Below are 26,903 nucleotides of genomic sequence, written 5' to 3'. Positions count from 1 at the left end.
GTTTAGATTTAGAGTGTTTCCTGGATGTGGATATCCGTTCTCTTACTATATTCCTATATCGTTTGCTCGCTTACATGTCAAATTTCTCTAACAGTGTGCCACAAAATTCTGCAGCTGTCTCGTGTGCCGAGTGTGAGTTTTTTGTTAAATATAATTTGAATTTGTTTTCTTTTCTTTTACATATAAATTGAATTTTGTTTTCGTTAATTATAAATGTAATTTTGTTATAAATTTAATTTGTTTTGTTTGTTTGTTGGTTTGTAAGTCTATTAACGTTTCGTTTTTGTTACATTTAAAGCGTTCTTGATTTGTTTTTTCTTAAATTTCTTTTATTTCGTTTTTCATTTTTTTGTTGCTGCTCCTAAACATTTAGTAGAAAGTGAAAAGTTGTTCCATTACAGATACGGATACATTATTTAGTTGTAAGATATACACACACATTTAATATGAACAATATATGAACGTTTCACACACACCGACAGGAAAAAAGTGCAGGACGAAAAAACACAGAAACGACAAGAAAACCTTTTCGGTTTCCCTCTCTACGAACGAGGGCGGGGAATACAGCACAAGTGTTTAATGTTTATTATTCCTATTTTGTTGTTAACATACATATTTATATTTATAGTTTGAATGGTCCATAAAATTTCTATAAAAAAAGAACTCATACTATCCCATATCCATCTATATATCTCCATCTATGTGGATGCTTCGTTTTACAATTCAAGTAATTTGTAATTGGTTTTTGCTTGCTGTTTTCTTCTCGTTTTATTGTTTATGACAATCGTTAGCTGCTTGTTTATTGCCGTTTATTGTTTTTATACACAAAATATATATGTACGCATTGTATATACCACATCTAGATCTATGTATAGTACTTATATATTGTATGTACTCGTATATATTCACAACACTAACGTTTTCTTAATTATCGCCCCCTACACACAATGCTAATTACTCGTAAATGTTCCTTCTTCTTTCGTTTAATTATATACTACAAAAAGTTCTTCTCTCTGTTTTGTTTTTCTTGTTAAAAAGTTGGTTTAAAAAACGATTGGTTTATTTGTTTGCTTTTGTTTTTGTTTGTTCTGTTAACGCTATTGAATCCTGCACTGCACACTAATTAGTTAACATATATATTGATGCATATAGCTATAGATATCCGTTTATCCAATTATTCATTTATCCATTACGTTGGTTGTATTCTTAATTTGTTGTTTAATTTCTAGACGATGACGACGACTGGCAAAACGCTCCTTTTCTCGCTTCTACATCTCTTCTACTATATCGTTATCTTTATCAATTTCTTTGCTTTTTGTTAAAAACTACATCACAATAATTATATGCTAGATCCTTTCAATGGGAGTTCTCTCCTTCTTTTAACCCTCTCTAATCCCGAAAATGGTGCTGAACTAGATGGGTAGAAGGGTGGTTGGTTTTCAAAGGGGGGGGCTTAGGGGCTTGCGGTTAACTGTATCTTTTGTAACTGTATCTTCTGTATGTTTATATAGGAAGTGCCCACCCTCTCTAAGGGATAGAAAAAAAAGGAGTTTGCATGCACAACGACACGTTTAGGTTTAAGTTTAGGTCTAACTACAAAATACTTTAGGAAACCTATTTAACAAGATTTTTTAAGTGTACAATAGTTGTTTATATGTCTATATAGAATATAGGATTTAGTGGGTGTAAGTGTGTAAAGTAAGCCAGGTTTTGTACATATCAAAATTGCGTGTTATATTTACACAAAGTTGCCCCAATCAAACGGTTGATCCTCTGCCTTTTTTGCGTGACTGAAACCCAACTTTAATTTCTGGTTTCAGATTTTAAGTTTACGAAAAATTTAAGTTTTAAAAGAACAAATTATAAAGCCTAAAAATGTTAATCGATTATTGCTAGATTGCTTGTTGTTTTTTTTTTTTAGTTTTTGTACTTTAGTAAAACTTTTTCCCATTTGTTTTTTCACTACATAATTTAATTTTAGGTATTTGCTTGTGGCGTGTGGGTGGGGATGAAGGGTGAGTGCTTAGAAAACATAGTGAAAAGAGGAAAGAAAGTCTTCTTCAGTTGCCGAAGCAATGGACACCCTTTCAGCTGGATAACTCAGAAATCCTAACGGCAAACCAACCGAGGGACGCTGCCGCATGAAGCGCGACTTTACTTTAAGGGGATTGCAGCTGTTCCTTGTCTCTGGTTTCCCAAAAATATTTCCGTTTCTGTGCACAGAGCATACAAAAATTATTAAAAATTATATAGTAGGACTTTTAAAAGCTATTAAGGGATCTCTACATACAATCCAAACAAAGACTGGCTAGAAGCGCGTTCTAATGCGTCTGATGTGCTCAGTTCTTAAAATGTACAAAAAACTCTCCAATCCAATTTCTAGTTACAAGATACTTTCTTCCTTTCGTATTTATATATCGATATATATATATATATATATATATATATATATATAAGTATGTACAATTGTTCCTATAATTATTTGTGGGCTTTAACTTAATTTAGAATCGTTATTTGTTAATCGTATTTTGTATTTTGTTTTGCATATTTGTTGCGGTTACTTCTATGAGTGTGTTTACGAGTGTGTGTATAAAAAAACTGTCGCATTCATTGCCAACCATCCTACGCCTACTCCTATCCGTTTATTTCTATCAGCTATTTCCTATACATATATATTATTAGGTTTATCTTCGATCTCTTCGATTCCTAGGGTCTATTTAGTTATTCTTGCTTTGCTTTGTTGTTTGCTAGTAAGGTTTTTGCGGTATTTTTTAATTTGTTACTCTACAATTATTTACGATTTCTATTTTTGCTTCGTTCTTGTTGCTTGTTTGTGTAAAAGGCAAATTGCATTAACAATATATTGTTGTTTGTTGTTGGTGTTACCGTTGCATTAGTGGCTGTTGTTGCTTTTTGTTGCATTTTGTTTGCTGCTCATTACTTCTTTTTTTTTGCTCGTATTCGTATTTCGTGGTTTTTGAGGTACTTTCTAAGAGTCTAAGGAATTTCTAAGCTTTTTGTTGTTTGTTTGTTAGTGTGTCGCTGGCGTGCCATTAAATTGTTGTTGTTGATATTTTAGTATTCATAATTATAGTATTACATATGCATATGTATGTATATAATAGTGTGTATCGTATATGTAGAGAATATTTTGATGTATCAATAAAATATGCACAACAACACACATAGAGAATGAAACGCTTTCGTTTTTTGTAGAAGAGTGGGGAAAAAACAACTATCTGAATATACAGATACAACTACACACGCACATATCATATATATATATAGAATACAGTTGTTGTATATATATATATAGTGAGAGAAAAAGGAGGTGAAGAAGCTCTATGGGCTCTAATGCATGTCTTACACTTGCGAGCGTGTAAGAATGCTTCGCTTTTGCATTTACAATTATTTAATATTATAAAACATAATAAAACTGAATAATCGTAAAGGTTAATCCAATGATGTTGGAATAATCCTCCTCCAAATCGAAACAAATATCTCTTTTATGTTCAAAGATAACGAAAGAACTGGCGACGAGGCGATGTCTGATCTATCTGTCTCAATGCTTGCGGCGTGCTCTTCGGCAAAATATGTTCAAGGCCGCTGAAGATGTAGATGCTGTTGTGGCTGAAACAGAGGCAGTTGCTGCTGCTCCTGCTTCTGATGATGTTGTGGTTGTTGCAACTGAAGATGTAACCGATGCTGCCGCTGATGTCTCTCCTGATGTGATGGACTCCTCGCTATCCGCCTGCAGCATGTTGCTGTTGTGTTGTATAATCGTCTGTTGCATCAGCAGCATAAACCACCAGCATTGTGTCAGCTGTAGCTGCTGTTGTTGCTGCTGCTGCTGCTCTAGCTCCTGGCGTTGGTCATCCACTCCTTCCTCAACCGAGGCCACAAACGATCTGTGAATGAATAAGGATACAAAATTGAGTCAAGAAATCCCTTCCATGGTGTTCCGACAATCTCAATGGTTTAAACGCCTTTTAATTGTGACGGCATTTTCGACTCACTCGAGCGCTGAATCATTTCAAATGAGTGTCTTGAGCTCTCAAGATCTCAGATCATGATTGGTGGTGTTTGCAGTTTGCAGTTTGCCGTTTGCTGTTTGCTGGTGTCACATCTCATCTCCCTCTCGTCTCGTCTCGCCTAACCCTCTGTTCGTTCGTGTCACCCACTTTCGTGGCTCCCTACTCAGCCCCATACCATATGTTGGTGGGCGCAAAGTGCGCCGCATGCTTGCCGGCGGCAGCTACCTGTGCAGGACTGAGTGGTCCAAATTGACTGTACTGCGTGGGTATCTGGATGTGTGCTGGCAACGGATGCGATGGTATCACCTAAGCAAGATCGATAGGATATTAGATCGAAAGAAACTTCAACAATTTTGCTGTCACTCACCTGACGACTGCTGCTGTTGTGTGCTGGTGGTGGTGCCACCACTGCTCTGTTGGCGTACGCATAACTGGGCGCCGCCTGCGACACAAACACCGTGGTCGGACGACGATAAATGTCGCCCTGTGCATAGATGTCCGTCTGCAGCATGGCCGCCGCTGCCGTGGACGAAGGCGAGCCGCCCAGTGGAGTGCCAGCCTGATGATGATGATGACTGTGGCTGCTGTGATGGTGATGCGGCGCAGCTGGCGGCTGGGAGGCCACACTGCCAGGCGGCGGCTGCGATGGCTGGCGGTAGACCTGAGGTGCACCCCAGGAGGGTGGTCCCACAGCGGCTGCCGCCGCGGCAGCTGCAGCACTGATCGACGATGAAGACGACGACGAACCGCTCTTCGAGTGGGCCAGCGGTGGCGCCACAGCGGGTGCCACATAGCTAATGGGCGCAGCCGAGGGCGCCTCTCGCTTGGGATGCGCCATCGGCGGTGCAGCCGAGGAGGATGTGGGTGCCCACGAGGAGCGTTTTGTGTCCAACTGCTGCTGCTGCTGTGGTGCATATTCCGGATAGAACTCTGCCGGTTCCTGCTTTGGCGGAATATGCGGCAGACTGGCAGATGGCTGGGGCTGTTGCACGTGCTGCTGCTGCTGTTGCTGCTGCTGCGGCTGGTAGTTGCATTCGCTTTGGGCCATCGCTAGGATGCGCTTCTTCTGCGATTGTCCCGGCTCGTACTTGATGTTCGGCTGCGGCTGTTGTTGTTGCACCTGCTGCTGCTGTGGTTGTGGTTGTTGCTGCTGCTGCTGCGGCTGATAGTGTGGCTGCTGCTGCTGCTGCTGTTGCGGTTGCATGGACGATGCATGCTGCTGGTGATGGTGATGCTTGGGGCTTCCTGCGGCAATGGCTGCCGCTGCTGCTGCGTGGTGGCGTCGACGGGCATCGTCCGGATCGTGTTCACCTACGGTTACGCATGGAATTACTAGCTGGACGTGCGATGACTTATGGCTGCGACTGAGATGCTGAGGCTGAGACGTAGAGACGGATAGGGGTAGGGGTAGAGGTAGGGGCACGGGTAAGGGGACGGGGACAGGGGCAAGGAGAGCAGAGGCAGAGGCAGAAGAGGATTGGGAGGAAGCAGCAGAGGATGACTGGGACTGGGGCTGGGATTGGGATTGACTATGATGGCTATGATGATGATGGTGGTGATGGTGGTGCAGATGCTGCGGCTGTGGCTGTGGCTGTTGCTGCTGTAGCGATGGCTGATGATTGGAAGTGGAAGCAGAAGTGGAGGAGGATGATGTCGATGATTGATAATGTGAATGCGGCTGCGGCGGCTGCTGCTGCTGCTGCTGCGGCTGATGCTGTTGCAGAGTCAAAGGAGCTGGTTGCATAGTCAAAGGAGCTTGTTGCAGCGTCAAAGGAGCTTGTGGCAGAGTCAAAGACTGCGGCTGTGGCAGAACATGAAGCACAGGCAGTGGCTGCTGTTGTTGCTGTTGCGAGCAGGAGGCGGCTGTTGCCATATCATGGCCTGGGGCTGTGGCTGTAACTGTTGTTGCTGCTGCTGCTGCACCAATCCCGAATCCCGTATTTCCATTTCCATTTCCACTTCCATTCGAATGCGGCTGATTGTTATGATGGTGGTGGTGGTGGTGGCTGTTATGATGAGGATTGCTACTGTTGCTACTGTGGTGGCTACTGCTATTACTGCTATTACTACCCTTACTGCCACTGCCGCTGCCGGCGCCACTGCCGCTGCTGCCGCTACCCAATCGGCTCGAGCTCGAGTTTGAGTTGGAGGCGGAGGAGCTTGTTGCAGTGGAGCTTGCTGGCATGTGGCCGGAGCTGATGTTACTAGCGCTGTGGCCATGGCTGTGGTGGTTTTGGTGGCTGTGGCTGTGGCTATGGTTGTTGTTGTTGTTGTTCTGGGCATTACCATAATTGATCGATTGCTGCTGCTGCTGCTGCTGCTGTTGCACGTTGCTCTGGTTGCTGCTCCTCTGGCAATGCAGTGGCACAGACGATTGCTGCTGCTGCTGCTGCTGCTGCATCAGACTGCTGCTCGTCTGGGACTGCGCATGCGCTCGCTGCTTCACTGGCGCTGCTGTCGTTGCACCATTATCCCCACCCTCATCCTCGCTATCCGAAATGGTAATCACTGCCGTCGGTGAGGGCGTATCATGTATGGTGATCGTCGGCTGCTGCTTCACATGCGACTGCTGCTGCTGCTGCGGATGCTGTTGCTGCTGCTGCGGCTGGTGCTGCTGCTGTTGCTGATGTGGGGCATGCGACGGCGGCTGCTGGTAGCCACCATTCGACTGACAATTGCTCACAATGTGATGACCGCCCGATGAGGCGCTATACGGCTGCGGCACATGCGCCACCGGTGCGCCATGATGATGATGCGATCCACCCGAACTGCTGGGAATATCTGCAACAAAAAAAGGGCACAAAGGTTACTCGCACGTCCCTCAATCCAGCAGCAATCACTCACTGCTCGCAGAGGCTCCTCCTCCGCCGGACGAGGCCACCACTGATCCACCTGCGCCACTGCCATAGTTGCTGCCATAATTGCAATTGTGATGCGTGTGGTACTGCGGCGACACGTGTGCCGTTCGCTGATAGCGCTGCTGATGCGGCGGTGAGCTCTCCTTCACGCGCTTCTTCACTGGCGACAGCTGCTGGTGTTCCTTCTTCTCATGACGCGGCACGCGATAAGAGTTGCCCTTGCTGCAAGAGACAGAGAAACATTAAAAGGGTTTCCCTTGGGCATAGCTGGACAGGGAGTACTCACGCTAAATGATGAGCCGGCGATTCCTTTTTGAGATCATTGCGTGGCAAATTGAGATGATGCTTGGGATAAATCTCCTCCACATTGAACAGCGGCGTCGAGTCCACAATCAGCGAATGCGCCGGCGCCTGCTGCGGCCACGACGGCACCAATGCCATCTGCCTGCCAGTCTGCGGCCAGGCCACACCACTCGCCTGCACGCGATTCGTCAGCAGCATCCGCTGACCCGATGAGGGCTCCACCATCGACACGGGCACTGGCACATTCACATACTGCTGCGGCGGCACTTGCAACGGCGGCTGCATGGTGGCACTGCCCACCACAACGTGCTTCGTGGGACTGGCCATTGCCTGGTACGACGGCGGACACAGAATATTCGACACCAACTGATGCTGGAAGCTGTCGGTGCGCGCCTGGGGATACTGCCGCGCCACACTCCTGCCATTGTAGATCTGATAGAGTCCCTCGTAGGCCAGCGGACGGCCATCACGCACGAGACGCTGCACTTGGCTGGTCAGCTGATTGTTGATCGTAAATGTCATATTCTCAGTGCTGCTGGGCACGAAATTGGTGACCAAAGTAGAAGCAGGTTGTACGCTGAAAGAAAGGAAAGGGAACATTGAATCTACCAGAGATTTAGAGAGTTCTTTAAGCTCTTTTCTTACGTATGGAAATCCCCGCGACGACACACTTCCATCATCTGCACCGAGGCCTTCACATTATTGCAATAAACATAATCCACGAGATGTGTGAGTCGTGTAAATGAATGATTCAATGCCTCAGCGGGCGTGAGACGTCGCTCCTGGTCGATGGTCAGCATGCGCTTAAGGAGATCTATAAATTCCCTTCGATCGGTTTTCTCTGCCAGCAGCTGTCCACCCTCCAGATCCGTGGGCACATTCACCTGCCCGATGTCATCCAGGCAATTGAAGATGTACTTCCTGGCCTCCTTGCTCTTCGTATTGGTCTCGGCCTCATGCTCCTCGGTGGTCTTGAGGCGCCAGAACGGATACGTCGAGTCCACATCGCGGTAGAAGAACTTTGATGTCTTCGAGGCGCTGTTCAGCATGTGCTCCGTGGGCAGACCCTGCGTCTGGCTGATGTACCGGATCTGATCGAACTCTGAACTGCCGGGATACAGGGGCCAGCCCAGGAAGAGCTCCGCCACCACACAGCCCAGCGACCACATGTCAATGGCCTCGCAGAAGGGCAGCCCCAGTATGATCTCTGGTGCACGATAGTAGCGCGACTGCAGATACGTGTTGCACACAGTTTTGCTCACATGCGAGGCACTGCCAAAGTCTATCACCTTGACGCGATATGGCTGACGCACGGGATCGACGAGCATGATGTTCTCCGGCTTCAGATCGGCATGAATCAAGCCCAATTGCTTCAGCTTCAACAGGGCCGTCAGTACCTGGAAAGGGCAAGGGCAAGGGGAACATTGATTAAAGCTCTCTCTCTGTATGGCTCCTCTATGGCTATAATTTACCTGCTCCAAAATGGGTCTGATGTACTTCAAAGGCAGCGGCGAGAACTTGTTTTGCTTGAGGAAATCGTAGAGATTCTGCTCGAGCATCTCAAACACCAGACACGTGTGATTCTTGTGCTGAAAGCACTCAAAGGCACGCACAAAATTGAACTCGTCGGCATTCTCCTGGCTCAAACGCGACAGAATGGAGACCTCAATCTGACCCTGACGTGCATACGATGGATGATTCTTCAGTATCTTGATGGCAACGATTTCCGAGGTGCCACGCTTCCAGCATTTGACGACCTGACCAAAGGTGCCACGTCCCAAGAACTCAAGGACCTGAAAAGGGAGTACAAAAATGATTAGAAAACTCATAGAGAAGTGTCTGCTGGCTGTGTACCCACCTCATATTCAGCTGACAGCGAATACAAGACCTCGTGCTGCACCAATTGATAGTCGCCATCGGCACCACTGCTCGACCTTTTGCTGGGGGGCTGCGTATTGGCATGGCCCCCCGATGTGGCAACCTTTGTGTGCGCCGTCTTGAGGCTGTTGCTGTGGTGTGGCACCTGCTGCTGTTGCTGTTGCTGCTGATGGCTGCCTCCTTCCTGCTGCTGTTGTTGCACTGCTGTCGGGCCGTGGCTGATGTTGTACGAATCCACGCAGCCGCAATCGCAATCTGAAATGTGACAGGGAAATATATAGAAATTAGTAAGGAATTCAATAGATTTCATCAGCGTTTTAAATGTAATTCAACCTTTTCTCAAGAGTCTTCTAAACACCAGGGAAATCATTTTAGTATTTCTTTCTTTCTGTTTCTATTTCCTTTGTGTTTCCTTCGTGATTGTGGAAATTCTCCTGGTTTCTCAGGCAATTTCCGTACCTCACAATTGCATTGCCTCAAAGCAACTGAAAGCCACATTCCCAGTGTCTCATTGCTGCCCCCCAGACATAGTCATATATAGAATATTTATAGGTATAATATGTGTGAATGTAATATATATAATGCACTCGCACTCAGCGGACAACATTCGCGACTTGTCAACGCCAACCGCCCCCCAACAAAGAAAGAGGAAGGAAGGCAACATTTTATGGGATGATTGTCATACCACGGCGGGGGCGACTCGCACTTTTGGCCATCTTTTTGGCGTCTTTGATGGTTCATTGGCAATGAGGAAGAAAGGTGCAAAAGTGGTGCATCTCCTTTATATTTACCCTTAATATAGACGTAGAGACAGCCAATGATAACAGGAGCTGTCCAATGGCAATTTGTATATTTCTGTTCGCACACCGGAAACTGTAAGCAGCGATACATTCTACTTTTTTTTACGGGTTTTTGACTACTTTTTGAAGTGTGAAGAATGTGTGTTGAAGGAAGAGTCTAAGGGTGTTACGAGTTTGGAAAAGATTTCTTCTTTCTGACATTAAATAGAACTATGGGGAAGGAAATACCTTCACGAAAGACCTGAGGACAGAATGAAAACCAATTTGTTGACTGGATAAAAGGTTAAGGGAATCTCTTTTCATTTATAAAAAACCTTCCAAAAGGGAGATCCATTCTTAAACAACATTTTGAGGAGTTTCACCTTGAACTTCCAAGAACTCCACGCTGATTATATTTCCGTATTTCTAGCTAAAATCCTATCCCGGAAAAGTGTCATTAGTCCATGTAAAACTCATTCTTTTGTTGAGCAATTAAAAGGTTTCCATAACGCTCATTCATTAGGGATATTTTGTCATATTTCTAGCAGCTATTCATCGGGGCACAAACAGGCATTCACTCATTAAATTATTCATTCATTTCGATTGGCATTCATCCATTCATGTGGTGACGGAAATGCCTAAATTTAGAATCAGTTAAGTAGCAGCCCCCAGCCCCGAATCCCTGGGCAACCATTCATGGCTCCTCCTGCTGCCTGCCTGGCAAAACCGCACTTCCCCTGCCTTTGCCGCCTGACTCTATTCAGCCTTTTGCTTGACCGACTTCCAGGATTCGCATAACTTAATTAATTTGCGTCAAAGGACATTTGATACGAAGGCGAAAGGCATAAAAATAGCTCCGCACAGCAATGGGTTGTGGTTTGTGGTTGGAATAAAGTAGGAGAAATGCGAGGAGGAGGCGCATTCTGCGTTGTAAAGACGGAATTTGTAGGGCAATAGGAGAACTACAAGAGTAGGAGTATTATAGGAGAACTACATATAGGAACTGTAGGAACTCCATAGGACACCCATGGAAATACTTCTATGAAAAGGAGAGCCCCAGTGGGTTCCCCGTTCTCTCCCGTAGAGTAAAGCCCACGCACCGATGTCGGCCAATTACTGGCTATATATACTATAAAGAGAACAACGGACTGGATTGGATAGAATGGCTGTTGGAGGGACGTGTGGGCCGCGTAGGAGTCCTCTTTTATTGCGGGGCAAAACCCAGAACTGGACGCAGGTCCTAGTATAGTATAGAAGGAGGGAAACGCAATCAAAACTAAAATTAAGGACACACGCGATGCGATGGTAAAGGCAGTAATAGGAGCAGTAGGAGTCGCGGGAGGAAGACTCGCAGGAGGAGCAGTCGCTGGACGACGACGACATTTGATGTGTGTAGTGGAAATTTATGGCACAAGGACCAAGGCAGCGGGGGCAGGATGTAGGGACAGTAAATGAAATGAAAAACTAAATGCAATAAATTATGCAAAATGTGTGGAGGGGGCCGCCAGGCAGGCCAGTGGGAAAATCGAAACTGAAGCAGAAATTGAAATTGAAAGGCGAGTGGGGGAATGGCGATTGTCGATTGAATGCGGAGGTCATACCTGCTGAAGGCAAAGTCAACGCGAAGGTCAAACCAGAGTTCGGGGCGAAGGTCAGACAGAGTTCGAAGAGGAGCGGGAGAAAGTTAGAGGGGGACTGGCGCAAGGTCATCCCACCAATTGGCAGCACTACACACAGCATCCTCGTGGCAAGGACTTCTTGCACAACGCGTCACGTGGCAGCTGCAGCAGGCAGCAGCATCAAAAGCAGCCTCCACCTTCTACCTGTCACTACTGGCCCGTGCCCCTTGCCCCTGCCTGCAGCAACAAGTTATATGAATGCCCCACACACACACAAAACACAAAACACAAAAGTTTGACATCATTATTCTCTCTTCTTAGCCCACCACGTTCCGTCCCGCTGCTGTTACGCTGCACACGTTACACAACACTGCAATGGGGCATGTGGCACGGGGGCACACAATAGAAAAGCCAATTTCGTTTACGCAAATCTCAGCCCACAGTCGCCACAACCACAGAGGCAGCACTGAGCCAGCGGTGCTGCTACGTCAAACAAAAGCTGCAACGTGACGCAGTTTTTAGCTAACAAAATGAATCTGAATTTGAGTTCGAATTCAAATCTACTACTGCTGCTGCTGCTGTTGCCTGTGGTTACCATTTGTGCCTACCCCTACCCCGTCTTCACTCCTACGTTTGTTGCATAAAAGATTCAACCAACTGTAAATCGAAAAGTGCATCAATACTGCCCCCCAACCTCTGAGCGTGTTCCTGGTATTGAATCACACAATTCACAGAAATGTGTATTAATTTGAATGTATTCAATCAGCAGGAGCTGTTATCACAGGGAGGGGTTTATGAGCATTACGATCTACATACTTAGTTAAATATTTATTCCAATTCGTTCTTAGGGGTAGATCTAAGCAAAGGACACAACTGTAGAGCTCTACTCTACCCTTCATTAAAAGAGAACTTAAGAACTTCCAGAGTTTTCCAAGAACATTCTTTGTATAAGTTTCTCAAGAACTCTCTCCAAGGTTATTCAAATGATTTCTAAGAAAATAAACCCCTACAATTATGCGACGACCACTTTATGGCTCTCCATGGCATTGTCAGAAATGCGAACACCCCCTTTGGGGGGTCACTCTTCTTTCTGCGAACGCTTGGGAATACGTGGGCCTGTGTGGCACATGTGGTTTTTCTTCGCCCAGTTATCGCCCTGTTATCGCTCAAACCCTCTCAGTGTTATCGGTTAATGGTCGAACGCAAAACAAATTCAAAACATTCTGGAATTGTGGGGTTTTATGTGGAAAAAGAGCTGATAAATGTGCACAGGGCGTGGACCTGGGGGTTTTGGTGTATTGGAGTTTCGCTTTTCGGTTTCCAGGCACACAGTCACACACAATGGATTTGTGTTCACAGATTGTTTGCTGTACGATTAGTAATTGCAGTAATCATATTGCACAATTGCTATATCAACTACTGGCTACGAATAGAAGGCAATTAAAGCCTAATCCCAGTGCACACATGGCCCTCGTCCCCCCTCTCTCTGTGGATTAGCTGTGGCTGTGTGTGCCACGTGTGTTGTGGTCGTTACTCAACTTTCGATTACGAAACAGAGAACAGAGATGATGATGTTGTGGTGTGCGAATGATGGTTAGGGATTATACATGAGATTATTTACAAATGTAAGTTTTAGTTATGATAGAATTTATATATTTATTTATTTTTCTTTAAAGAGTAAAAAAAGTTAAGCTCTGGCTATTCATTTAACTGACGATTTTGAGAGAAAGTTTCTGGAACTCCAAGAACTCTCTTATATGTATATGGGGCAGTACCCTCCCTCCGCTACTGCACATCCCATTGATGGTTAACCAAAGCTACCACCCTTTTTGGTTCCCCCTATTCCAAAGTATTTCCGTAGCCAAAAATGCAAATTTGTAGCTCTTTTCTTTCCTTCTTTTTTTGTTACCACAAACTAAAAGAAAAAATGCAGTTTAAACCCCATGGAACGAATCAACGGAAGTGGGAACAAAGGCAACAACAACAAATTATGTTTTCTGTTCAAAAGAGAGACACAAAATACCAAATGCCCGTACAACTTTTTTTGTTATTTTTTTAAAACGGAAGCGGAAAGGCGCTAAATGAAAAAAAAAACGCGAAGAAAAACAAGGTAGAAAACAAATTACAATAAGTGAATAGATGGCAGAGGAAGGAGAGAGCGAGAGAGGGGTACAGTTAGCTGAAGGGTGAGTGCATGTAGAGAAGAGTAGCTGGAGAGAGAGAGAGAGAGAGGATTACCTGGAGGAGAAGAGTGTCGAACAAATAGCTGGTGGAAGAGACCGGGGTAGCGTGTTCGAGAGCAAACCATACAAAATCAACAGGTTAGTTGGGTCGTAGTCGATTCAACCTGAAGTCCGGGGTTCGGGGTCCGGTGTATCTGGTGTCTCGAGGTCTGGGGTCTGGAGTCCGGGATCCGGCAGCTCTCTCTGCTGCAGTGCGTCGCCGCATATTAAATGCGCTGATTAATCGAGGCAAACAATAAACAAGAGACGGAACGACAGATAGACAGACAGACAGGCGACGGAGACGGAGACATGGAGAGACAAACAAGCGAAAGACATGGACAGACAGAGAGGTGAAAAGACAGAGACAGACACACAACAAAAGAGTGAGAGAGATAGAGACGGAGAGGTAAAAACGGGGGCAAGACACAAGGAATGTTGTTGCTGAGCCACCGAGACATAATGGGGTATTCAGGAGGGGGGCTGTTGGGGGGTGCTGTATAAATATTTGTCGCTGCAATGAGAGCAATGCACGGGCAAGCATTTCCACTTGTCAACGCACCTGACGATGGAGCCAAAAGCAACAACAGCAGCAACAGCAGAGGCAACAGAAAGAAGAAGAGAGAAAAAAAGCAGTAGCAGGCAAACACGAACACGAACATTCGTGCACAAGCAGGCGCACACACTCACACTCGTGTAAACACAAACAAGATAGATTACATGGAAGGGTAAGGCCAGTGAGTCTCTCGGTGAATAATCTTCTTCCGAAGGCAGTCTTTGCCTCTTCTCTTTCCTCTGAATATACCCTGCAACTGCACATTGCACACAGAGTGCAACAAAAACAAGTTCCAAAAGCAAAGAAGCAGAGCCGTCAATTGCTCTGCGACCTCCCCTCTCTTCCCACTACTCCGCTCGTTCTCAGTGTTCCTCTCTGCTGTTCTCTCTCTCTCTGTCGCTCTCTCTCTGGCACGTTCATACAATCTTGCAGAAATGGGAGCAGCAGCAGAACGTGCAAGAACAACGGAGAAAGTTTACGCTCAGCGAAGAAGAAGCAGGAGATGAAGAAGGCGGTAAAGGCAAAGGCAATTACAACAGCTTTCGTTCTTCTGCCCGCTGTCTCTCCACCACCCCTTGTTCTGCACCTTCTTCTCCTCATACTTCTTCTGCTTCTTCGTGTCATTATTATCAACATTGTTGTTGCTGCTGCTGCTTGTGCAGTTGCATATTTTATGGCATTTTTGTTGCATATTCAACACTTGATGGCAAATATTTGCATACACATACATATATACCCTCTCCCCTCCTCATCAGTCCAGCTCCAGGAGGATCAAGTTATATTAAGAAGAAGGTAAAGCATTTCCAGGGAGAACAAGTTAACCCAAGGGGCACAGCACAGCAAGTAGCCACAGGCTCAGCTCTCAAAGATCCATAAAAGATTGAGACCAAGTCATGGAGACCAACGCCACCACCGACTCCACTCACAAATGCCAAAAATGGCACTCGTGCAACAAATTGCAGCCAGCATGTTGCAAGAAGAAACTAAGAAACAAAAAAAAATACATGACAAAACTGTCGCCATTTGCCTTTCTAAAAAGAGAAGGAGAAGAAGGCTGACACAAAACCCACATGAAATGTTTTTTTTAGTACTTTCACAATGCAGAAAAAAATAATACAAAAAATTCAAATGAAATAAATACGAAAAAAAAAATATGAAACCAGTTCAGAAAAAAACATCTCGAAAAAGATATTCAAAGAAAAAAGATCAAGCGGCAAATGAGAGAGGGAGAGGAGATGCAAAAATAAAGAGATCACAGAGACCACAAGATATTTAAAAGCTGTGGAGATCTCTCAGGGACATCATTAGTCTTCAAGGAATGTACCTTTTTTGCGGTAAATATCCCATAAATAAGCCATCGATTATCCCTCTGCTCTTTGTAAACCATCCTTCAATGCGTCAATGATTATCATTTCAGGTTCTCCCACTTAATCGATGGATATGTACGAGTATGTCCTCTATGAAGAGTCAAGTTATACTGGTTCTTCCTACGAGTACCCATAGATCCCCTCCCGCCAATCGAATCGAATACGAATAGATCTCCCCATGCTGCTTTCAAATGTGGCAAATGCAACATGTTGCTAGAGGGGCAACATAATTTTAAATTTGCAAATCGGAAGTTCGCGTTTTGCCCATTTTCCACGCTTGGCCAAATGCAAAATGCAATAAATCAAATGAAACAACAATAGCAGCAGCAACAACAATGCCGCTTGAGTGCATTTCTTGTTTAGAGCAAAAAAAAAACAGCAACAAAAATGGCAAAAAGAGTTCAGCGCTTGGCAACAATATGGCGAAGAGCAGCAGCAGCAGCAACAACAACAACAACATCAGCAGCAAGCAGTGCGCCATGTTTCCATTTGCTGCTGCACTTGTTGTTGCTTTAATTGTTTCTCTGCTGCTAACGGCGCTGCCTCCACTGCTGCTGCTTCTGCTGCTTTGTTGTTTTAATTTTGTGTAATTGCATTGCACACTTGATTGCATGCAAGAGACGTTGCGACGTCGACGTCAACGTCAACAGCAACAACAGCAGAGACATCGCCCGTCGCCTGCAATGACGCCAATAAACAACCAGCGCCCCAGCAACAGCAACAACAACAGCAGTAACAACAACAATAACAACAACAACTACAACGCCCCCCAGCGATCTCTCTTGCTGGTGCTGGCTGGATCTCTTTGTCTCTCTTTCTGTCTCTCTCTTCGTCTGTTCTCTCTTTTAAGTACCGACTAAACGAGGCAACATAAGATTTGCAGAAGGTGTAACTGTGATTCATACTATTTTATAGGTTCCCCCTCATTCCATTTTATTTGCGTAATAAATCGAATGATGTTTAGTCGCTGTAGGGGTTTCTCCTCGTATGATTCGAGCTTTAATCACAATCTAAAATAAAAACAAGGCACTTATAAAGCAACCAACGTGCATCAAGTACTTGAGCAACCTTCTCGGATTTCGGATTTCTTCTGCCATTGATAGACAAGACAGTGATAGGGGGAGGCAGAGAGTGTGTGAGAGCTGCAGCTGCACTATTCACAGATTCAATTACAAGCAAAAACAATCAAAATGGATGGCCTTTAAAGAGTTTCGTTTTGTTTTTTGCACTTTAACAATAAATAGGCGTCGTCGACGGTGGGGCAGGCAGCAGAGTGAAATTTCCAAATGCAATTTAAATTTAAATTGCACGGATCTACGGCAGCATGATTTTGGGAGAGTTTTCCAAAGCAGCAGCAAAAAGCAGCAGGGGAGAGATGGAGGTAGAAAAGCGTACATAAATGAGGTAAAAGCAGCATTCACCCACACTCCTTCCCTCTCTCGCTCGCACTCACACTCGGCACAGAGTGCTAGTGCCAGCTCTTTCCCACAGCCAGACAGTTTGTGGAACGTATGTGGATTATTGGGCTGTGTGAAAGCTTTTGGATGCCGACAACTGCCACCCGCTACAATCCTCCACCCGATCCATCCCTCCCTGCCAACCCGCACAAACGATCCACTTTGAGCATTCATTTTGATCTCTTTTTTTTGTGGCTTTTTCTCTGGCTTTTTCGGTTAAATGTTGCATGCAGTTGACAAGACGACAGGCGGCGGCAGCAGCAGCAACAAAAATCATTTCAAATTAAATGTAATTCATGGCAAATGCGAAAAAAAACCCAACGAAAATAACACAAAATTAAAGGGAAATTTGTGCACCGTAAAATTTTCATTGGGTGAAAGTTTTTTTTGGCTCTGCACAAAGATAAGATCAGACATTTGAAGTCAAGTGAATTGCCATTGCCAAAAACGCTCGAAATTGAATTGAATTGAAAAATGAGAGTGGGTGAGCTTTGGGTACGTGATGGAAAAACAGACTCATGAGTGGGTCTCAAATGGAAGGTTCAAGGGAGATCTCGGAAGAACCTTCCAAAGAATGATTAAATTACATCAGAAATATGAATAAGTGCTTAATTATGTGAAAGATGCAATACAATGAATGGATTTCAATGAATTGGCGAACAAACTTATGGGAAAAGGTACCGGCTCTACGATATATTCTTAAACACTTTCATAATTCACTTCTTTCGAAGGTTAAACACGGATTGGCTCACCTGAAAACTTTTTAATTAAGATCCGAAACCATAATATACATATTTACAAAGTGGACTGATATAGGATTTCTAGTTATTAAGTAAACCTCTAACGGTGGGTTATACAATCCTTTTCCCAAGTACTTTCTTTGAACTTATGTTTTTCTATAAGTCCCCATCCCTTTTCACTGTTCTCACATTCCACATTCGAGTCATGTACTACAATAAAGTTCTCTAGCAAATCTTCAGCATTGTAATTGAGAATTCTTTGCTGGTTTTTCTCTATAGACGAGACGACTTTATATCGAAGTAAACAAAATGTTGACGACCGCTTAGAGCGCTTGGTTCCTCGTCTGTGGCAAAGAGCGAGAATGACAACAGCCAGTAGTACCGCAGCAAAGCAGCGACAGAAGGAAAAAAGGCGTTGAAGGTGTTGATACCCTAGCGAAAATACTGTTTTTAGGTTAGCTATTAATATGTAGGAGTAAACCGATTTGCCCTATTTTTAGTTGATTTTAGTCAATGAGTTTACTAGCTGAGATTAACTTTGGAGTCCAAAACCTTTTTCCATACTGTCGAGTACACCTTTTTCTCTGCATTTATAGGGTATGGAGAAACAGCATGCATAACTCTCGCAGCGAGCGGCAATGACAGGCAGCAGCAGCGTCGACTCGACGTCCTTCAAGCGAGCATTAGAAGCGTAACGAAGCGCCGCAGCCGGTAGTCTCGGCAGCGACGTCAACTGCAATGACCTAAAGTAACCCACAAGGAGGGGGAGGTTGGGAGGGAGAGGCGGTGGATAAGGCTAACAACAGCAAACAAGCGGGCCAGCGGGAGGGAGAGGGAGTGAGACGGCCAACGAAGAGTATTGCACAATGCACCAGCGGCAAGAGGGTGTGCGAGGTAGTGTAGCCGACAGCCGACGGAAATGGGCGCTTAAAGTGGGCGTGCCCAGATGTGTGTGTGTGCGTGTGTGTGTGTGTGTAGGAGTGGGTGGAAAACAACTTTAGAACAAAAATAATATTAAAAAAGAACCAAGAAAAAGGTGAGCAATGAACGTTGCCAAGGCAAAAGAGAGTGCAGTGGGGTCTTATGGGTGAATTATACAATGCTCCCATATATTCCAGGGTATTTTTGTAACTGACATGACCAACGAAGCGGAGTTAACTTCAATTGAGGTCAAAAGCACTTGACGGGCAGGAAGGGAAAGGGGGGGAGGGGGAGATCGCACCGCATGTCCATTGCAGGCGATAGCAAAAGTAGCCTCGAGGACAAGCTAGAAAGAAACGAAGGTAAGGTAGTTCGAGAGAGTGAGAGCGCGGCGTTGCAAAGTGCGTTCCAGAGAGTGACAAACAAAGAAGGCTGACTACCTGACCTTTTTCTTTTTATAACTTGAGACGAGACGAGAACAAGAACAACTACAAACATAAATAGCATTAGAGAGCAACCAGCCCTCTCTCCCTCCAGCAGCCACACCAGCACCGCTCTCGCGCTCTAGCAACGTCAGACAAACAGCATCTGCATCTCCCCACCTCCTTTTGCCAAACTTTGCCCACACTCTGCTGTGCGTCAAGTCTAACAAGTCATCATAATCATCGCCATCGTCATCATCATCATCGAGTGAACTGGAACAACGACACTTTGTACAACAACAACAGCAAACCAACCCCACACATATGCACACATATCTGACGCATGCGAACGCAAAGAAGAATGGGAAAACTCGCACAAATTGCAATTGCAATGGACGAGACTCATTACGGTTAATCATTTACACTACTTGCATGTCTCTAACTGCTTAGATGAAATGCCCTCTATCATTTCCTCGACTAATTATATAAAGTGAGATGCATTTGGGGAAAATACAATTTTAAATTAATATGGTGGAGATATTGCTCACAATCATTCACTCTACCATGTGTCTGGTCAGGCAGAAGAGTGGGTTCTGTCCGTCAGCAATAGACGAGACTCATGCTACATCTCAATCATTCACTCTTGCATAATTTCATGTGACTACTTGATTATTCATCATTTTCCTTCAACACTTTTTTCTTTTTCATTTTCGGATCCTTTTTCTTTTGCGCCATGAGGGATCATTAACGAAAAAAGTATCAAATTTTGGCATGCCATGCCATGCCCCATGCGCCTCTCCTCACCTCATAGTAGTTCCAAAGTTCAAGCCAATCCCACAGTCAAAGACGGTTCCCAGCAGACCCGAAAAAACCTCAAACGATTTCAAATTTCAGTTTCCAATGTAATTTAAATGCAAATACAAAACTGCCTAAAGAAGGAAGGGAAGAAGGCAAAAGCAAATGAAGACAGCGTCAGGCTGGCCGGCAGGCAGACAGGCGACGAAGCAAAGGAAATGAAGCAAAAAAGGGAAAGCGTGTCAATTTGATTGAAAACACACACAAAATAGGCGCGCAAAAAAAATAATAATAAAAGACACACGTAAATGAACAGAAAATTGCAAGAGGAGCAGGGAGGTGCAGTCAGAAAGGGGTTACCGAAAGGAAAGGAAAAGCCAAGCGGAGCTGTAAATGAGAAATCACGAATGAACGAATTTGCAGCCACTGGGCATGGCAGAAGCAGAAGCAAAAGCAGTGCAAATTCAGAGATAAAAAAGCAATGCAAAAGCAAAGGCAAACGTGCAGTGGTGCAATGCAATTTAAATGAAAACACACAACTTTAAGATTATTGATTCGCATTCCATTGATTTGCTCTTGTTGTCCGTCTCTCTCTCTCTGATACCCCTCACTAGCGATCTGTCTCATTCTGCTGCTCACAATTGAAATCGCATTAAGCTCACAAATTGAGGAGAGGGGCAGGCAAGGCAAAGAGAACAAGCTGCAGCAAAAGCAGAAATTCGACTTTGTCCCCAACAGAAAAATCTCGGTCAAAAGCGAAGAGACGAAAAGGAGAAGAGGAGAAGAGATGCATGTAGCAGCAGCAAAAGCAATTGGAAAATATTTTTCAGTCTCTTGTAATGGAATTTTTTGTCTGATATTTCTTCTTAAATCTCAAATGCATTCCACTTTTGACTTGCCAGTAGCGGGTGCTGTGGGGAGGCGGGCATGTGCTCTTTCATTATAGATTACGACATTTTTTAATGAAATTTCGGCATCATCATCATCACAGTTTCCTTAGCAAAGGAAATCCTCATTTCTTTGCATTTATTATTAATTTTTGTACACCCCACGGAATCATTCACCTCATCTGCTTCTTCATTATCATTCACCAATTCATAATCTTCATCATTATGGGTTAAAATCATTATGTTCCCCTCTTATTCTCCTCCTTCTTCATTGTCATAATTCATGCATGTTGCAATATTTGTTATTTATGCTGAAATTTGTCATTTCTTGTTGTTGTTTGTATGTACGTATTGGTTTTTCTTCTGCTGCTGCTGTTGCCTTCTGCTTTTGCTTTTGCGGTTAAAGATGATGATGACTGAACCGCAAGTGCATGTCCGAGTGGGAGAGTGCAATGACATTACCATACACAACATCTACCACCACCCGCCATGGCTCTCTCCAGCACAAATACCCGCTATGTCTCTCCTCCTTCTCTTGAGCACCTACGGCACCCCCCGCTATGACACTCTCTCTCTCTCTTTGCTGTTCCAACACCACTGCATCTGTCTCACCTCCCACCCAAGTGCGAAGAGCTTTTAACGGTTGCTGTTACGGTTTTGTGGTTACTTTTTGGTTACTTTTCGCACATGTGATATAGTGAAGGAGCGGGAGGGGGCAATGCAGACAGATTGTCATAAATGTTCAGAGATGCCAAACAGAGATAGCAACATTCGCCATTCAAATTGCAATTTGATTGCAAAAATGCATTCCCCTTTTTGCTGATAACAAAGGGTCGGAGGGGGTCATATGAGTCTTCATTTTTGCAGCTGTGAATGATTTTTTCTGCCGCAGATAACGAAGAAATTAAGCCACGCTCAATTCTTATCTGTTTGAGTAGTGATAAGGAGAGTTGGAGCGGGTATTTCTGTTGTATTTCTATAGGAAAGCTTTTCAGAAATTTCCCTCTCTTTAATCTGCTACAAATTTTGACATTTCTGTGCGCGAAATGAGTTATGAGCGGGGGGTCTGTCCACTGCCACGCGAATGACATGAATTGCATGATGAATTATTCACATTGCTGATGGGCCTAGCCTCATTCTTGCACTCCTCTATTCCCCTGCCGCGCCATAGCCTCTCCAGAGACCCTCTTCTACCATCCTTCCACCCTTTTCAATCCACACTCTCCCTTGCAATGGAATGGAAAAACAAACCAATTTCTGGCTCGTGTAGCTGTTTTTCTGTTGAATATTATAAAATATGGATGCCATCGTTGCAATGTAAATTATTGGCTAAAAACAACAACATGTTGTTTGGATAGTGGATGGTGGATAGTGGCGGAAGAGCAGGGGGAGCTGTTGTTGCAACTTACAAGTCGATTGGTTTTGCCCCATGGTCCTCGTCCCTGTTGTATAATGAATATTCTAGTAATTGAAATGCCCCCAACCCGTTTTGGGTCGCACGCATTTAGAGGCGGTTCCCATCGGTTTTCATATCGATTAATAGCCACAGAATATACATTTCTAGCGACTCATCGTTTCCATATTCTCTCTTTCATTTATTTCCTGTCTACTTTTCTTTCTCAGCAACTTTCATCAATTTCTTAATCGTTTTATTCCCTCTCTAACACCTGTTTTCATTTAATTATTCCTAACAAAATAAAAAAAAATGAAATATTTCGCATGAATTCAAATTTAAGAAACCATCCCGACGTATACGCAATATGAAACGAATTTCGTAAAGATTACTCATACGCCAGGGTGAACAGAACAACGCATAAAACGCACGAAATGTGTTTCATTTCAGGCAACACAGTGCCATAAAAGCCAGCAAAAAGAAGAAGCGAACAAACATGCGAGAAAGAGAAGACGAAGAGGAGGAGGGGCAAGAGAATGAAGGAGAAAACATGCATCAGCAGGGGGGTGCCGAACAACAAAACGCAACATTTAATGTTACGAGCCGCAAAAACGCGAAAACAAGAAAAACAAGTTCAAAGACCCGAAATGAGGAGCCCCAAATATAAGAGAAGAACCCACCCCACATCGGACCACCCCCTAGCCACATAATACCTATAAAATTGGGCGTCTAACTCCGCCTCACGCCCCCAAGAAAATAGTTCAACGGAAATGGAAACTTCAAGTCCGGGTAAAACGTTGAACGAAAATGAATTTGAACGAAATTTCGGGCAATGAAATAATAAGCAGATGGCACACGATAGGCAGGAGGAGGTAGAAGGATAAGAAGCAGACGAAAGTAGTGGCTAGAAGAGAGTAAAGAAATCCCCTAATAGAGTTGCCTCCCCTGAAAAGTATGAGAAATTGAGTGGCCGGCAATCAAAGACCCATACAAAATATTTGGTAGAAAAAATGCCAAAATAAATGTGAAAAATTCTTCAAGAAATTAACATAAAAATGTAACAAAAACAAAAGTTAAAGAAGATATTCCAGCTGAGGATAAGAAATGTGAGGAGTAAGTAGTCCACTAAAAGATGGAACTAAGATTGAGGTAAGAAGCGCAGGACCCTCAAGGAGCTGCGACAAGAAGCAGACAAAACAGAAACCCCTGAACGTGACAAGAGGCAGGGGGCACAGGAAGAGGAAAATCCATAGAAAGAGAGCACTGGGGAGCACAGGAAAAGGAAACATAAAGAAAAACAGAAGGAAAAACCCAAACAAAAAATGAACAAAAACTTTTGCGCTGTTTGTCGATGGGGAAAAACTCTCTCAATGACATTGGTGTAGGTTAAGGGCAGGGGCCACAGAACGAGGCAGGGGCTGGGGGCGCCACAGACCAGGAGGCGTTCGGGCGTTGTGGCTATGGAAATGCCAGACTATGCTGACATCATGGTCTATAATCCATTTTTGGGGGTGGAACCACAGGCTGCGGCAGGACAGGCGACTGGCGCTAGTATACGGGAGGTGGGGTTTATGTTGCAACATTTCACTTCACTGAATGTCCAATGACTAATAGAAGAGGATGAGTAAGGGGCACAGGCACAGGCAGAGCAAGAAGCAGAATAGCAGCTACAGAAACGCAGACAAAACAAAAACAGAAAGCCGTAAATGTTGAATGGAAAGAGAGGCCAGACCTTTTGGATACCCTTTTACGTTTCCAAACAAATCATGATATAGAGATGCAGTCCCAAAGATGGAAGTCAATGCTGCCAAAGGGTCTAAATTCCTAAAACGTTTGCGATTCCTCAAGAGATCGCTCATTTGATACAACATCTACATCATTTATCTTTATCCAAAGCCGAAGCTAAAGCCTAAATCCTCTTTTATAGAGCGTTTTTATAGTGGCAGGGTATTTGCAACAGTTTCCGAGTGGAGACGGAGGACATAGGAGGGCAGTGGACATAACAAACTATGAGTCACAGACGCCGCAGTCAAGTACAGCGCCAGAAGAAGCCCCTTCTGCCCACAGCACCCCCCTGCCCAAAACTACCAGACAGCAGACACATGGAGCAGGAGCCAGGCGGGGGGCAGGCGACAAGTTTCAATTGGATAAAGAGAGTGGGAAGAGCTGAAAGACGGCGGAGAGGCGGAGAAGAGAGACACCAGAGGAAAGCTACTGTGGGAAAGAGAAGAGACTGAAGAGGAAGACTGAAAGGCCATTCAATGTGGGGTTTTCTCCACCCCCTGAATGCAAACCATAAATAGAGAGAGAGAGAGACAGAGCTGAGCAGCGCCATTAACATAATTCATCGTCCAACAAATAAGCATTAATTTAATAAATTATACAAAAACTGTTAAGCATTAATTTAATAAATTATAAAATTATACAAAAATGCATAATTAATGTTGTGGTTTCTCGCTCTCTCTCTCTCTCTTTTTTACTGCAATTACAAATTACAACAAAAGGGAGAGAGACAGAGAACAATAAGCGAATTCTTGTTTTAGATTTATGGAATATTTTTCCTCGTACTGTGGAATTTCCCAGAGTGGAACGGGAAAGCGGAAAAGCTTGGCTTGCTAATGTATTGGTCATGGTGGTTCCAAGTGGGATTAAAGATTACTGCAAGATTTATAATGGCAAACCCATGAAGGAGAGGAACCTTGCAGACTTCATTCCACACTCTAGCTCTCTCCATCGATTTCTCTTTTATTATTTTAACGAGGCAATACACTCCTCGACTACGAGTATCTATAACTATAGTTTTTATGGTATCTTTATCATTTACTATCTGTAGTTTTTCCACATTTTTTATAGACTTTAATCATGAGTCAAGCCTCATAAACAAGTCAAAAAGAGATAAGATGAGATACTCTGTTTACGAGGAACAACTTTGAAATATGATACCGAATGGGTAAACCACTAAACATGCAGCGAAATGTTGCTGTTTGTTCCCTTAAATCCCTTCCCATGGTATCCTCAAGCTCCTGCCCTGTCCCCTCTAGCCAGCTTTTACTGTATTAAATTCAGTTTTCATTGTAAGTATAACAGTTTGCCATCCCATTGCGTCCCATCCAATCAGCTGTGTTCCAAAATAGATTTCCAACAAATACAAAATGAGAAAAAGTAAAACAAAAACGCAATCTCCATCCAGGCAGGCGCCTCACAAAAGGAAAATGATAAAAATAATAATATGAAGGAGAGGCAGGCCAGGAGCGGCAGGGAGCTTGGGGTGTAGAAATGCCAGCCAATTCTGTAATTAAATATGCAAAGAAATTACAACAAAAGCCACAAACTACAACAACTACATCGACAACGACAGCAACAACAACAACAACGTTTGCCCTACTCAGCGGTCAACAACAGCAGCGACGGCGACAGCAACGACGACGACGACGACGACGACGACGACGACGACGCCAACGTCAACGTCTCCCCCTTCATTGGCGCCGTTGCCCCACCTTCTCTATGGCAGTGGCAGCAGCAGCAGCAGCAGCAGCAGCGGAGAAATGCGTGCAACACACAAAAAAAGAAACTGTAAAGAGAAGAACAAGACCAAACACAGAGTAGAAGCAGAAGCAGGGAAAAAGGGGAGCCAAAACAGACCAGCGGAGTCGAGTGGAGACTATGTGGCAGCTATAGAATATTTTCAACTTAATTACCAAAAAACCAGAACAACGAAGCAACCGAACGGCAGACGGGAGAGCCGCTGAGGCACCTTTCGCTCAGTCAAAAAATATTGTAAAGGCGTGCCGTGCCGCCCCATCCCATGTAAAACGGAGGCAATTTTCATTTTAAATATTTATATTTTAGCCGTTTAATAAGACAGAGGAATATACGAGAGTGCATATTTATGTAGGATGAACGATGAGCGATGCACAATGTTCGAGAGGCTTGCCTTAAAGCAGAGACGCAGCTGAAACCAAGAAAAGAGATGGTCGAAGCTTTGAATACCTTAGGAATTGACTATCAGATCTTTGGGGTTCTTTAGCAAATTACAGAGAAAACCCTTTCATAACTGCAAAAAACTTAAAGCAATTACTATCATACCCTCTATAAAAAAAAGGGTATTCCAAAAACTAAACAAAAGTACAGCCAACAACCACAATGTTGCCTAACTGCAATTTTCTGAACTCTTTTTCTTTTTGGTGCTTTTTTGGACGAGAATGTTGTCCTCACTGCTTCACTGTCTCTGCGTCTCCTCTTGCTTCAGCTTTTCTTATTCCTTTTTTGCAGTCTTTTCTTAAGTGCAGCACCAGCGAGTCAGAAAGAGATGGAAAGGGAGGTCGGGAATGAATGTCTCGAGATGAGGTAGCATTTCTGTCGCATAACTTTTGTCGTCATGCCGTACCTTGCCCCCCTGTTTCCCTGTTTATGCTTGCTACCCAACAAAAGCAAAAGCAGCAGAGACTTCTTGTTGCTTATTTTCATATTTGCATTTTTGAAATATATTTATTTTATGCACAATTTAAGATTTAAAGATTGGGGCGTCGTAAAATGTAAAACATTTTAAGTTTATACAAACAATGGGTACAAGAAAATATATTTCTAGATGAAAATGCAGTGAAAATTGATTCTGTAAACATGTCTTAAGGAAAATTCTGTGTTTTATGGGATCTACGCTGAAGTTTTATAC

The 26,903-nt window shown here is 44.2% G+C and overlaps 1 protein-coding gene across 3 annotated transcripts in view; it reads right to left on the bottom strand.

Moving 5' to 3' along the window:
- Positions 1-2,813: 2,813 nt before the first annotated feature.
- The window catches only part of LOC117895284 (homeodomain-interacting protein kinase 2), a 40,716-nt gene continuing 16,626 nt past the window's right edge, over positions 2,814-26,903 (bottom strand). Inside the window, exons 1-10 of one of the 3 annotated variants that reach the window (XM_034802821.1) lie at positions 9,865-9,979; positions 9,054-9,328; positions 8,668-8,988; positions 7,841-8,592; positions 7,179-7,772; positions 6,879-7,114; positions 6,321-6,815; positions 4,402-5,345; positions 4,017-4,340; positions 2,814-3,908 (exon numbers count right to left, since the gene is read on the bottom strand). In XM_034802821.1, coding sequence (XP_034658712.1) covers positions 4,194-4,340; positions 4,402-5,345; positions 6,321-6,815; positions 6,879-7,114; positions 7,179-7,772; positions 7,841-8,592; positions 8,668-8,988; positions 9,054-9,328; positions 9,865-9,964 — 3,864 coding nt within the window. In that variant the 5' untranslated portion in view covers positions 9,965-9,979 and the 3' untranslated portion in view covers positions 2,814-3,908; positions 4,017-4,193. Of the gene's footprint in view, positions 3,909-4,016; positions 4,341-4,401; positions 5,346-6,320; positions 6,816-6,878; positions 7,115-7,178; positions 7,773-7,840; positions 8,593-8,667; positions 8,989-9,053; positions 9,329-9,406; positions 9,459-9,864; positions 9,980-26,903 lie in introns of those variants that run through there. The other 2 variants (XM_034802822.1, XM_034802820.1) reach the window with 2 other exon arrangements.

This window comes from Drosophila subobscura, chromosome J (assembly GCF_008121235.1).
Source record: "Drosophila subobscura isolate 14011-0131.10 chromosome J, UCBerk_Dsub_1.0, whole genome shotgun sequence".
Classification (NCBI taxonomy): Eukaryota; Metazoa; Arthropoda; class Insecta; order Diptera; family Drosophilidae; genus Drosophila; species Drosophila subobscura.
The sequence above is the reverse complement of the archived record's forward strand: the minus strand, read 5'-3'. Positions and strand labels throughout refer to the sequence as shown.